Source organism: Takifugu rubripes, chromosome 18 (genome assembly GCF_901000725.2).
Source record: "Takifugu rubripes chromosome 18, fTakRub1.2, whole genome shotgun sequence".
NCBI classification, from domain to species: Eukaryota; Metazoa; Chordata; class Actinopteri; order Tetraodontiformes; family Tetraodontidae; genus Takifugu; species Takifugu rubripes.
The window spans coordinates 8,584,413-8,598,795 of record NC_042302.1 but is presented as its reverse complement, the minus strand read 5'-3'; the positions used below and the strand labels follow the sequence as shown (position 1 = coordinate 8,598,795).

At 46.5% G+C, this 14,383-nt stretch overlaps 1 protein-coding gene across 3 annotated transcripts in view; it reads right to left on the bottom strand.

The window, feature by feature from the left end:
- Window positions 1-14,383, bottom strand: part of celsr1a (cadherin EGF LAG seven-pass G-type receptor 1a) — a 50,760-nt gene that overhangs the window by 22,600 nt on the left and 13,777 nt on the right. For all 3 annotated transcript variants that reach the window (XM_029825881.1, XM_029825880.1, XM_029825882.1), the window contains exons 2-6: window positions 5,349-5,704; window positions 4,986-5,274; window positions 2,527-2,749; window positions 1,158-1,273; window positions 60-148 (exon numbers count right to left, since the gene is read on the bottom strand). In XM_029825881.1, the coding sequence (XP_029681741.1) occupies window positions 60-148; window positions 1,158-1,273; window positions 2,527-2,749; window positions 4,986-5,274; window positions 5,349-5,704 (1,073 nt within the window). The remainder of the gene's footprint in view (window positions 1-59; window positions 149-1,157; window positions 1,274-2,526; window positions 2,750-4,985; window positions 5,275-5,348; window positions 5,705-14,383) is intronic.

The window sequence follows — 14,383 nt, the reverse complement described above, 5'->3', positions numbered from 1 at the left end:
CAGACTCTCCAAATCTCACCTAAACTGAGGAGCTCATCTTGGAGACGTAAGCCGCTTACCTTGTTGTAGTAATGTAGCTGGACGGAGTGCCACTGGCCATCACTGACCCCTCCTGGAACATATGGAGACACGGTGGTCCTGGTTTCTCCTAGATAACAGGGAGAAGGAATTAAACCCACATGAAACAAACGAAGAGTCGAGGTATTCACGCATAGCCTCCACAGGGAATATTCATGATTCTCCATTTATTACTGTAGAATCTGCAAAGAAACAAGGTCAAACACAGCGACCACAAATCAGGAAAGTGGACATTAATTATCAACGGGTCTCAGGGAGAAGACTGTGGAGCACAATGGCGTAAGATTTACTGGGGTTTATCTGTTTGTCAAGGGCAGGAATCCACCGCTCCTCTGGAAATGAGTAAAGAGCAGCGTAACACTGACATCTGTGTGCATTCATGGGGGACGGAGTTAATAAGTGATGTTTTCTGGCCAAACACGTGAAACTGGCTCGTTTCTTTCGTGAGTTTGACTGCGAAGACCAAACAACCTCTCAGGCTGCGTGATTCCACGTTTTTAATCTGATGGGTTGGCATTCAAGGTTTAGTCATATTCCAGGTTTGAAGCAGAGCCATGAGAACTTGGCTTTGCTCCCAAATGGCCCTTCAACGATCATGAGCATATTGAACTGGACTCCTCCCAGTATGGTACCATGGGAAAGTGGAACCACTCTGAGCAACTCCTAGGAAGAAACATCCATTTGATCTTGAATCCGGGAGTTCATAATATGGACAGATGACATATTGGTTCATACTGTTTAACCAGTAAGAGCCTCATTACTCACATGTAGTGTGTGTGTGTGTGTGTGTGTGTGTGTGTGTGTGTGTGCGTGTGTGTGTGTGTTATCATAAATCAGTCTGGCAGCTCCTTTCCTGTGAAAGCGACCGACATCAGTAAAAAGACAGACGACCCTTTTACCTACAGAAAAACACACATGAACATGTTCAAGCTCCACGTCTGCGCTGATGTCGTTAAAAAACACACAACCTTCGCAAACCAAAGTGTCATTCGGTGGTCTCTTTCTCAGTCGCTAAAACTTATCGGATATTAACGATCACTTCAGGGACACACACACACGTGAGCGTGATGGGGCCTAACCTCCAGAGAAGGTGAGCTGAATCTGCTCATTGATGATCTCCACGGCGATGAAGTCGTGTTTTTGATTGAAGCGGCCGTTGTAGAGGAGCAGAGCGTTCCTCTCTCTGGTAGCAAACCTACAGACAATCACACAATAATAACAGTTGGAATTCCAGCTGTTTTTGCCCCCCCCAACACTGGCCAATGCTTCCTGTCACGTTGCCTCAGCGTTGCTCCAACTCAAACAGAGCAGCGCCGAGCAGCCGGAGAACCTCGGAGCTCTTCAGGAAAAGTCGCTTGGAAAGGAAGAGCGGGATGTGTAAACCCTGCGGACGGCAAAGAGGAAGCGCTTTCCCTGCCTGCGATGGGCAGGCCAGTCGACCTGCTACCTGCTGGTGACTGTTGGGGGGGGGGGCGCGGTAAGGGCAGAGGAGTCAGCCGACAGATGCCAGTGGAGCCGCACAGTCAGGAAGGCAGGATGGCTGCAGCCAAACAGTGATAAGGAAAACTCATCGGGCAGCCTTTCCTGTTTTTACCGCCCTGCAAACCTTTCTCACCGTTCACGCCGTTATCGCCGCCACCGTTTTGTCTTTTTACTGGAGACAAAATGTGCAGTAAACACCTTTTCATGGCATATTTGTCGTGTGTCACCCCCTCGCTTAACCGGGATTATAAGCACACATCCGACACAGGCGAGCGTGTGTTTGCCTTATTCTATACTGTGCGCGCTCATGTGTACACACGTCTCGGCACACCCAGGCTGACACACTTTAGTTGGGTGAACTCAACAACTCTGCGGTGTCTCTGGGCACAACTACTCAGCCTCCCCAGATTACAGGTCAACAGGCTGTTGTAACAGTTGTGATATGTCCAGACAAGCAGCATCGTTAGCATGTCAGACAATATTCATCCATTTCACTGAGTTTTCCACGAATGAAAGTGTTACTTCCAGTTTTTGGCTCGCTACAATATGGGAATTTACTAGACTAACGCTGAAATGCGACAACTTTTTCAATATCCTGACAAGTTAGCGCGTGTTGTTGTGAGTTAGCTAAAGTCGCTTCGTATCTAGTGTTAAAGGGAAAACTCTGTCTGGCCTAATAACACTGTCTGAATCAGCCCCGCTCCATCAACATTCCCAGGAATTTTCTATAATCAGGAATTTATTTACTTGGTAGAAAAAATTCTGGAAATCACTTTGATTTGCATTTCTACTGAACCTCAAAGTTTCTAATAAAATACGCTGAAATCAGGGTGATGAAGTGTGGGGTCAACTTTTGGGGTTCTTCAGTGCTTCCATGAGCTTTTTGGCTATTTTTACCACAGAAGTTGCAGCGCGTCGCGTTTTTCAAAATCCCACGTGGAATTATGGAATTATGAGAGTACTCACATGAAGGAGACGGTGAAATGGAACCTCTGCCTCAGTCCTCTGAAGGTGACGAAGGACTGACCGGGGAAACTGCGTGTGGTCATCTCACAGTAGGGCTTCTCGTACTCCCCCGGTGCACACTCGCACATGAACCCACCCGCGAGACGATTCACGCACTTGCCGCCGTTCTTACACACGCCGGGGATACACCTGCCGGACGATGCGTTCACCTCACAGTGCTCACCTGTCAGAGACGGAGACGGAAATGAGTTGGTTTTGCATCAGTTTTATGGAATCTACAGCATATTCCTGTGTGCATTTGAAGCCAAGTCCTCTTAATATCTCGAGTCTGTGCTCTTATCTGCCCACTGATGTCATCGCAACTGCTCAGTTCATCATTTTATCTCATCCCTGAAGGGTTTGTAATCCACAGCAGACTGAAATATGCTTTCTTTGGGAGTATCTCGCTCAGAATCCAGTTTTACAGAGATGCCTTTGATTATAGGTCATGCAGACATTCGGATGTACAGTTCAAGGCCTGTATAAAACACTAGTTGAACAACAACAGTAGTAATAAAGGATAAAGCCTGGTTTATGGGCTGTTTCCTGGAGCCAGCTACAAACTGGCCCAACAATTTGGCCATATTTGGAGTGAAGAAAGAGCAGGACACAAAGGAGAGCCTGAAACAGGGGTAGAAACAAGAGGAAATCAAGGAAAGGTCAGATTTTATTCTGCTTTTTATTGCACAGCGCCACAAAGCACATTTACGCCAGAGTCGCAGCAAATACTGTTTCTGGAACCATAATTTGAATGTGCACTGGACTTTTATTGGCTGTGTGCTGGTGCATGAATGTCTGGGATCAGATCTGAGAGCAAAAAGCATCCACGAGATGCCGTTTTCTTCATTAACTGCCAAAATATGAGACGGATATTTGCCTCTGTGGCTGCACGTCAACTCACAGTCCAGACAGGCTCAAGCTTCCGACATTACTGCCTGGAACCAGCTAATGGCTCTTCTCTCCTCGACATAAGCCTGCTTTCCGAGGGCGAATTATGGGATCTGTTTCACTGTAATGCAGGAAACACAAGTAGGACAGAGAGGGGCCACCCTTGTCATCAGCCCCATAATGGCCCCTGATGGGCCCCAACTAGCTTGACTTGAACTGTGACCTTCAAAGCATCGGGGTGCATCGACATGCGGGTCGGGGCGATAGAATGGCTGGAGCGGAGAGGACGGACACGAGGAGCAGGAGAAGGTGAGACGAGGTCAGCGAGTGACAAAGGCAGGCATAATCAGGTAATTACAATCAGATAAGATGGAGGAAGAGAATAAGAGTGGAGGCAGGGACAGAGGGAGGGAGAAAGGCTCTATTAGGGGGAGACAGCCAGTCAGGTATCGGGTGTACGAGGGGGAAGTATTGAAGGAAGATCGCTGACATCGGGAAATATTTTGTAAAGTGATTTGAATGAGACTGTTGAAAGCTTTCAAGGCATCAGTTGCATGTGAACACTGTAACTCTGAGTTTTCAGGCTTTATTATATTTAACACATAAGCAGATACTTGTTTGTTTGTTAAAATGTGTACTGGTTGTAGTGGCCCACGCTCGGACAGTAGAGGTGCAGGCTGACACCTGAGAGGAGGAAAGATGCCAGTGCTGTAAGCAGCAAATGTCCACGTATGTCGGTATATGTGAGCCTGAATCAACCACCACGTTAACGGTGTTTGGGTGTGACATCGCTCAAGCAAAACCACAACTCATTACTTTCCCTTTATGGCAGCGATGGTGTGTTACGTGACAACTGAGAGTTCGAGTGAGATCAATTATATTTGATATGAATCTGGTTTGACCAGTCAGCATGAAAGACGCCACTGAATAGCAATTATTGACAGTGTGTGAGTGTGTGCTCACATTTGAGACATATTGAGGACTAAAATTCTCATTCTACTTGCAAAGCGGGGTCGTGTTTGCAATTTGATAAAGTCACGGCTTTAATTTTGGTGTTAGAATTAGCTTTCGGTGAGAGCTACAGGTTAGTTAGGAGGGTTAGGGTGAGAGAGCTGTGCAATGTGTGTGTGTGTGTGTGTGTGTGTGTGTGTGTGTGTGTGTGTGCGTGTGTGTGTGTGTGTGGTTTTACATTGACAGCACTAAACTACCTGAACTGGGGTCGACCTCGAGTTAAACAATAGGTGGGCGGTGCAGGATTTGACAACCCGTCGGTGCAGTTTTGCGAACGCGACTCTATTCTAGTCAGAGGGAACACAAGCCCGTGCACATTTACAACACCGTCCCCGTAATTGTAGATTTACACGGGGAGATTGTGCACGCTGTTTATGCTGGCACCTTAACTGTCAAGGGATCAAATAACCTTTAATACTTTTAGAATTCTCTAAAATGTTTCCAAGAACATCGCGCGGGTGCGTTTAAAAGGTCGAAGGTGCAGGAGACGGGTTAAAAGGGTTAAACGGACTCAGACTGACCCGTGAAGTCGTCCATGCACTCGCAGGTGTAGCCTCCCTCTCGGCTGCGGCACCTGCCGTTGTTCTGGCAGGGTCCAGAGTAGCAGAGGTCGATCTCGGTCTCGCAGTAGTCCCCGGTGAAGCCCAGCGGACAGCGGCAGCGCAGGCCGTTGATGGGGTGGATGGGCCGGAACAGAACCGTGTCAGAGGCGATGAAGGGAGGCGAACTGTCGAACTTCAGCACCGACACGCACTTCATGTAGTTCTCACAAGGCTCCCGCAGGCAGATGTTGTCGTCGAAGGGCAACACCTGGAGGGAATAAATGGGACCGGCTCTGACAGTTTTCAAGCCTCAGTGTCTCAGTGTTTGTGTCCAAAATTTACCTCCTGAGAAGAAATCAGCCTGAGGAGCGTCCTGTTGAGGTAGATCTGCTCCTGCAGCTCCTCAGAAGGGAAGAACTTCTCTTTGCTCTGCGACCCTTCGGGCTGCATCGCCGAGAAGGTCACGTTGAGGATGGAGCCCTGCACGTCGGTGTCGTTCTGGATGTTGAACAAGAACACCGCCTCCCTCCTGGTGGAGAGCACGGCAGCGACGCCCTCGAGGAAGAGGCTGAGCAGAGGGGACAGGAAGCGCTCCTGGGACATGTTCTCCAGACGCACGGTGATGCTGTTGGTCAGCATGTCGTCGGTGATGATGGTGACGCGGAGCGTGCAGAGGGCCACGACGTGATGGAGACCATCTGGGAGAGAGGATTTTCTACATCAGTTTCTACACAAATTCCTGTTTTCGATAGCAGGGAGCGAATAAGAAAATGCTGGGAGGTCTCAACAACAGCACAGTGATTCACAAAATGAGATGGAATTTCCTGTAATAGCTCACGTATGCTGTCCTCTAACACAACTCCTCACTAATACCAGGTTATTCTTAGAAGAGCGTGACAGAAATATGATTTACAACCAAAGTGCTCGGGTTTATATGGACCTGGACATCTGCTTAGAGTCCCTCCCTCTAATCAATAAATCACAATAAAACATCTTTATTTCTTTAACTGTAAAAGTTTTGGATTATTTTCCAGTTTCGGTGCATAACCTCTCACCATTACTAAATTCCTATTTTAGCCAGTACACAATACAGGTGTGGAGAGAAACAAAGAGATGACAAATTTCATGAAAAAGAATCATAAAAACACAGGAGTAGAAACCAGGCCTTTTCTGTAGTATTCATGAGCTAATTAGCTCCATAGTTGACATGATCTGGTGATAATTAATCACTGTAAACATGTCTAGACTGTGATGTATTTTTAAAAGTACGTGGGGGGGGGCATCTCAGGGAAATACCACGGCACAGAGCAGCTACCCCCCCATGCTGATCTCCTGGCCCACTGCTTGAACACAGTGCTGCTGGTGTTCTGAGGGGCTGGCTCCATTCCGATCTGCACTCTTTACGCTGCAGCTTAACGGCCCGTCTTGTTTACTCTGTAGCACTTTTGCCGCTAGATTAAATTAAATAGTCACTAGCCAGAGCCATTGGTGTGAGTAATTGGATCACTCGAGGATCGCTTCAGCTGGACGGGGTTGGTCCGGTCCGTGGAGGGAGGGGGGGGAGTTCTATAGGATGTTTAGGGCTGCCTGAAATATAGCTGACAACAGGTGGTGAGGCCAGATGAAATCGGCAGCAGGGATAATACTGCTGAAGTGGAACGAGGAGATGGGTCAAGTTGCGCTTGCGTTGCTGCACCAGACCGGAGAACAAGAGTGTCAGATGTGTGTTTCTAAGTGTACGTAGGTCTAAGGGGGTCAGAGACTTTGGAGACAGTTGCCCCGTCACTCTCAGACGCAGATGAAGTCATTTTTCAATGACCCTTGATCAGAGCTAGGCGTGGACAAGCCGGTTTATGGGTACGATGGCTAACCAGCCTGGAGGTCAGCGAGCGCCTCTACCAGGACAAATGTCTCACAAAGGGACGCAACGCAAATGTCAGTTGCTTCACAGTAGTGGAGTGAGGGACGGGGACGATTGTGCGTGGCTGGTAGAGGGGTGGCAAAGAAAATGCTGCGGGAGGGTGACATTAGGCAGCAGCTGAGGGGGTAACGCGGCTGTAATAACCTGGAGTTGAGGCTGTTCAGCACAGCGTGAGCAGATGTATGTTGGTGCATTTCTCTGCACTTGGCACCTGTTAGCAGTGGTCAGAGAAATGGCTGTTGCTCCACTTCTTAACAGAGATACACCAGGGACTACTGCAGCTTTAACATTTACATTGGACCTAACTAGTCCCTGCATTCATTAACATTCAGTCTCATTTTCAAATAACAAAGCCCATTTATGGAATTTCTTATTTTTCCAGCTGCACTCCAAACAAAACTATCTATAGAATGGGGTCACACACATGAAAAGGAGGATCTGAACTATGGAAATGGGGTGTGTCACAGGCAGACGGCATGGAAAAATGTATGCCATCTCTAAAACACCCCCCCCCCCCCCCCCCCCCCCCCCCGCAGACAACAAAGCAGGATGAATCTTAGCATCTGGCTAAATCAATTATCCATCTATATTCCCTTATCTCTGCTAGCTTTAGCATGTTTAATAAGCATCAATGTCCATATAAATACAGTTCAGTATTGTTTTACAGCACATTATGATGTTGTTATTGGGCTGTAAAATCCTCAGAAGGCTCAAAGTTATGTAATAAATATGATAATGACACACCGACCGGAATCCCTAATTTTGGCAAGAAAGACAAAGGCAACGGGCCGCTAATGAGCTGTGAAGTCCGGAGCAACACTCGTGTTTGTGTGCCGACAAATGACTGAAAATCTGTGCAAAAAAAAAAAAAAAAAGGGCTCGTAAATATTTCAACTCCCAACAGGCCGCCTGTGTACCACACAAGAACTAGAAGTCTGCGGTGTCGGTTCAGTGTAGCCACCTTAAATCATTTACACACTCTCTGTGCAGCTGCCACTCGTAAATACAGCCTTAGCAGCTCCTGACACACACACACACACACACACACACACACACACACACACACACACACACACACACACACACACACACACACACACACACACACACACACACACACACACACACACAAACACGTCACCGTTTGTTCAGTTAGCAAGAGGACTGGCTGGCAAAACAACAGCAAATAAACAAGGCGTTTGTAGCTGCGACCATTTCAGGGAGGCGTCGAGGCCACCAGTGAGCCACGCTTCCCCCCCTTCAGATGCAAACATCCTCCTAAAGTCCTGGCAGCAAATTAAGATTTTTGTATTTATTTATCAAAAGACAAATGCAAACCTTCGTTATCTAACTGAAGGTCTTATTTCCTTCCTGCTGACAATTATTGTAACAAAAGGAAATTTGATATATTACAAACCTCCACCATAAATGTAAATAAGCACTGCTGCTTTAGAGCAGCCAATGAAAATGACTCTGTCTTTGTCTGCATCCTCCTGCCTCCATATTTGAATCCATACAGCACAAATTCCAACCAATCGCTGAGCAGATTCGCTCGGCTCCACCTCACGGGACACACCTGAACACCTGCAGCCCATCGGGGCGAGACAGGAAACAACACTGATTTACGATAAAGTTAAACACACAGGAGCAACACAATAATGCATCACCGCTCTCAGCATCCTAATTTACGCAAAACTGAACGTCTCAATTGCTCTGGCCCTACTATTTTTTACTTCTCTATAGTCCCTTTGTGAGTCAACATGTAATTTAACCATTTTCTGTATTTTCCCCTGGATGGAAATTCCAACAGTTCTGGACAGAGTCCAATAAGATGTCAGGCTGCGCCTCTCTTTATCTCCTTTTCTCTCTCATGGCGGCCGGTGCCAACATCAGATCATATGTCAGTAGCTGGCAGACACAGAGGGAAATGTGTGTGCCAAGAAAAACCATGCCCCCTTGCAAAACCTCAAATTCATTCAATCATAGGACATCAAATGCTGTACGGGAAAAAAAGAGTCTGGTTTTATGTAGATTAATTAATTTGAAAACCTTCAGGGTTTGGCTTTGTAGTGTCAGGAAGCGCTGAATGCTGTCCAAAAAGCTGTAATATAACTTGGTAAAGCGGTCATTTAAATATTTTATTCATCAGATCTTATTTAAATTAAGGTATTTTTAACCTTTGCTCTCAGACCTCTCCTGTTCTGAGTCCTGCTCCTAAGCTAGGCTAAGCTAAGGGGCTACATCTGCCACTTTTGGCCTGATTTTCACAGCGATGTCAGTCCTCCTGTTTAAGTCTCGACAAAAAGGTCAGTAAAACTCTTAGATTGAAACAAATGCAGCGCTGAATCAAAGCTCTGCCTGAGGCTAATGGAGCTGGAGCTGCTTGAAACGAATTTCCAATGAGTCTGAAACAGCCCTTGAAGAATGTTAAAACTATAGGGTGTGGATTATCGCCATCCGCTGCCATATTGCTGTGATTCACATTTCCCAATCACAAACTACCATTTTTTAAAAATTGTTCAGCTGCGTTAGCCGCGATGCAACGCGTGACTCCAACTACAAACTACAACCAACAGAGGGTGAATGATTGATCACAGGAATGCTGGAGGCAGGAACTTAGGAGAAGAAATTTATGGGTACAAGGACATAAATCTGCAGCACCAGACTCCTTCTGGATGTTATTTCACAACTTTTAAACAATTCACAGCAAAAGGATACCTTCTAGCAGTGCTGAATGTGTGACATGTAGAGCAATAAGATGGGGGGGGGACAAGTTCTCATAATATACCTTTTCACTGCTTAAATCATCTTGGCAGCAAAAGCTGCAGCCCTATTGTGGGTAAACATTCCTTGTTCAGCTTGCACGTGTGAGCACACATCAGGCTGTATCTGGAAGCATTCAGCGTCTCTATCCCTGAGCTTTTTGGCTGTATTTTCTCTCAGGTATGCCTGCCTGAACATCGGCTTAAAGCGCAGAGTCTCGCTAGGTTTAAGCTTTGAAGACTCTGACAGACACGGAGATAAAGCTGACGGACACAGAGAACCCTGCTGGGTCGGATTGGGCTGAAATGTGGGAGAGAAGAACAGAGGGCAGAAAGATAGACGGTGTGTCATTTAATATGCAGCGTGAGTTAAAATAGTGGAATGTAAGAAGCAATAAAGTAGTGAAGAGAGACAGATAGAGGGTTAGCAGTGCATGTGTGGGTGTCTCACTGCCATCTTGTACATATGTGACCATATATCACCGAGTCTGGGGGCATAAACAAGCAGCTGTTGCAGGTCAATCTAACACCTGCAGATATTGAAGGGCATGCAAAGAAGCTCTTCCACCTTCTCTCCGCTCTACAGATCAGACTCCAGTCTTCATTATGAGGGAATTGTGAGGAAAAACATGCTAGCAGAAAGCCATAAATATTCCTTTCACCCTCAGGAGGGGCTGGAGATGGTCGGGAGTGTTGTTGAGGGTGAAGGGGTGTGAGCTGAAGTTGTCAGAGGGGTAACGTCCCAGAGAACAGGTGGGATTACATGCTGAGGAACTCGCCAGCCTTGAGAACAGGTGGTTAAAGTGGGCCACAAAGGTCCTGAAAGAGTCCACCAGCTCCCCATATACACATATACTGGGAAACGTGTACGTTTAGATGAATCGAGCAACTTTTGGAACAAGTTTAGACTTTTTTTTCCGCTCTATGGTGAGGCATCAGATAAGGATGCTTCTCGGCCGAGTTGTCAGATAAAGTGTGGAAAGTCTGCTTCGTCTTACACCTCCAGCCACGTCAGTGTGCACCAGGTTTGAGGTTAAGCTTCATGTTGTTACAAGCCCCCTTTGCAAAAGTGCGCTTCGCCTTGGATTTTGCCTTAAGCCACGCTCTCACAGTCGACATAATTACAACAAAAATGCAAATACATCAAATGATGAAGAGCCAGCATGCTCGGAAGATTAGCGTCACGCTCAAATGCACATGTTTGCTTGGTAAACGTTTGGTTCAAATCGTCAACCATACAGTGTTTTGACAAGCTTCAAAACCCACGCATTTATTGCTAAAACAAGCCTGCCTTGATCATATTTCACTGTCATTAGTGTTGTGATTTCCTGTCTTGCTGAGAGCAACAAAAGAAGCTCAGGCTTATTGATATTAAAGAGATTTTGACAGCTAAGTCAGAGTCAGGGTAGCAGCAATGACTAAAGTAATACCATGCAGCTCCCTTCACATGAAACATGGCTGGAACATCAGCAGAGGGCTGGAGGTAAAACCAAAAACATTTGCTGGGCAGAAACTTCCCATCTTCCTTCACTTTGAAGCAAAAATCCCTCCACAACTGCAGGCAGCACTTAAGGCGAGCGCTCGGGTCCACCGAGTGCCAAGCCAAGAACCCACCTGGCTAGAATATCTATGTCCCATTTAGGATCCCTGGGAGAGATGGGTAAAAAGAATAGAAGCACTGTTAGTGGCCAGACGATACCAAGCGAGCTCAGATTAGGAGGTTAGACAATGCCAAAGGAGCCCTGAAATGAATGTTCCAAGGCTCAGGGGTTTAGTGGTATTAGCATGTTGGCTTATCATCTGCTAAACTGTTGCCACAGGAGGTAATTAATCAAGGAGACATGACAGAAACCAACATGTGTGACAGGCAGTTGTGGCAAGGGAGCGAATACAGACGTGGAAGCGAAACATCAGTCTCTGGGAAGTGAAAAACGAGGGGGGTGTTTACAAATGGACTAAATAAGACAGAAGTTCTTCAGATCGGTTGGTCATGTGATGGTTCTGCTGCATTCCCACAAACTCAATTATAACATTTCAGGCTATAACAGGAACTGCTGCAGAGTCACTTTGATAATTGATTTTAAATTATCATTCCATCCACTTAGTTGTTCCACCGCGTTCCTGCACCTCCCCCCAGTCTATTACTCACTCCCGGGACACCTTATTCCATTACAGTCCCAACACGGATGACGGGAGGCAAGAAAGTTACAGCAGTCACGCAAATAAGGGAAATCCCATATTGGGGAATCATGAGAAACAACTGAAAGGATCTTTCTGTTCAACAAAGGAGTCAAACTAGAGAATTATGTTGTAAATGGACTCTCTGGAGGATCACCAGTTGAAAGTTTGTATCTCCAACTGCTGTTTCTGTTTGATGCTTCCAGTTTCATGTGTCCAAAGTAAAGAAAGGTCAGTGCAGCGAGCACCAGATGAAGCTAGCTGGACCAGCTGGAGAGCAGGCAGAACGAGATCAAAGTTCTGATCCGTTGCCAACAGAACACTCAGTTGCTGGACACAACTGGGATTGTCTGCAACTGGTTTTAGGGCTGTAAACGTAGAATCCTCCCACCAACCAGTCGAGGCCCTCCCATAAAGTAAAAGAGAAAAGTGTTTTATGCGTGTACGATGACATTACAAAAGTTATGGTGTAACAGGAGGGAAGGAACACAGATGGGGTGTTGCTGCCTGTCACGGCGGCGCTGAAGGATGAAGAGAAACGGAGGTTTGGCCGTGACGGCGCTAAACGGGGCCTTTTTCTCCTCTTCCGTCATGAATGGAGGCAGCGTTGTGACTCGGGCAGATGTCAGACGTGTGGTTGGCTGCTTGCTCTTTGCACCTTTGGATCCTTTCTAAGTGCTTATACAAGAGATCGCGCTGAGGTGAAGAGTCAACTGGGCCTTTCTCTGTTTCAAAGGGGAGAACCAGTCGACTATAACAAGGAATGCGCTCACTCACACACACACACGCACACACACGCTCACACACACGCTTACATTAACGACATGGCCCTGCCAGTGGTCACTGTGCACGCTCAACATCCTCCAATACACCGTTTTTACATTCCAAGATGCCCATTGAAACACACACACACACACACACACACACACACACACACACAGTAAAGGACTGCCTATCACACACTCCTCCATCTGATAAGCTCACAGGGAACAAATAGCTTTTTTTGAGGAGGGGGCGCACTGATATGAAGTGTCCCCCCACTCACAGGTCAGCCTGAATTGCTCTCAAAAAGCAGCGCAGCCATGAGAGCCCTAATAGGACATGAGTATCTATTACACCGACATCCAATACACCCCCCAACACACACACACACACACACCACGCCTGCTGTTTGGGGCTTCTCTCTCCTCATACATCCTTGCGTACCTTCACACACCAACTTTCCCCTCAATTGACTCCATTGCTAAAACTTTCGACGTAAAATGTTACATTTCAGCAGCCGCACGTGTAAAAACCTACTCGCAGGCTATTCAAGATAAAAATCAAGGATATAAATTAGTGTATGTAGCGGCAAGAACTGTTTTCCTCAACTGGTTCCCGGGGTTTTCTTCCTTTTGCTTTTTCTATTTCATTCCGACCCAACTTTCCTCTCGGCCTCTCTGAGGAGGTGTCGGGTTACAGTTATTGTTGGTGCTGGTTACTGATAAATAGGGTGCCTAGTTACCAGCCAATGCACGATTGGCCCTTTTCAACAAAGCAGGGTGGAAATAAAGAAGGAGAGGAGGAGTCAGGGAGGTGAAGTGGTGTCGCCCTGGGAAACCAAAAGACTTGCGAGGATTTGAACAGAGATCTGGGCATATCTTCAAGACACTAGATGTATGGCGTCGTTTTCATGGCTGCTGGGGGGGAAAATCTCTGAGGACATGACCCTTTACGACACCCCTGAATACCCCTCCGACACCTGCTGCCTGCACCCCTGCTGGCGTTAAATCGGTACTCTCCCAAAATGCACCTCTCTGACCACCATGAGCTTGTATAACTCTACAAGAGAGATGTTATTTATGAATTAACTGAGACTTTAGAATTATAAATGAATGCCCAGACATTACAATCATCACTGCTGTCTAAAGTGTGAAGGTTTGATTAAATTAGCCTTCAACACGTAGCAAATTAGACCATTTTTTTTCAAAAGAATGCTCCTTTTTTCTTCCTCCTCTTACATCTATCATCAACCTGCTGAGGCAGGAAGAAGCAAATGTAACGTATAGGAAATGCTCACGCAGAAACCTCTCTAAAGTGTTGTGCCAGGCCCGAAGGCTCACTTTCAGAACGTACTGTCAACACCAGCACATCTCGAAGAAACTACAAATTGTCGACAGAGTTGCAGGAACCTTTTTGAGGCTGTTGGAAGCATCTTGAAAGCTAACAATTATCAGAAAATGACATCTGGGCAGCCACAATCACACAATGTGGTTTAAAATGTCCTAACGGTTTTTCTTCTTAATGAAGTTGTTTGACTGAAATTGTGCTGAAATGAGCAGCGATCCCCTATCATAAGTGGGTATTCATTAAAGGCGCAGTTCACCCAAAACTGTTGGATTTTTACACGTTTAGATTTTGGTCGTGAACCCAACAACTTTGGTAAGAATGTCCTGATTCACACATGCTCCGCATCAGACCGTGTTGCCCAGTTGTTCGAAGAGTTCAACACTTGTTGGATCAGTGATCCGTTCATA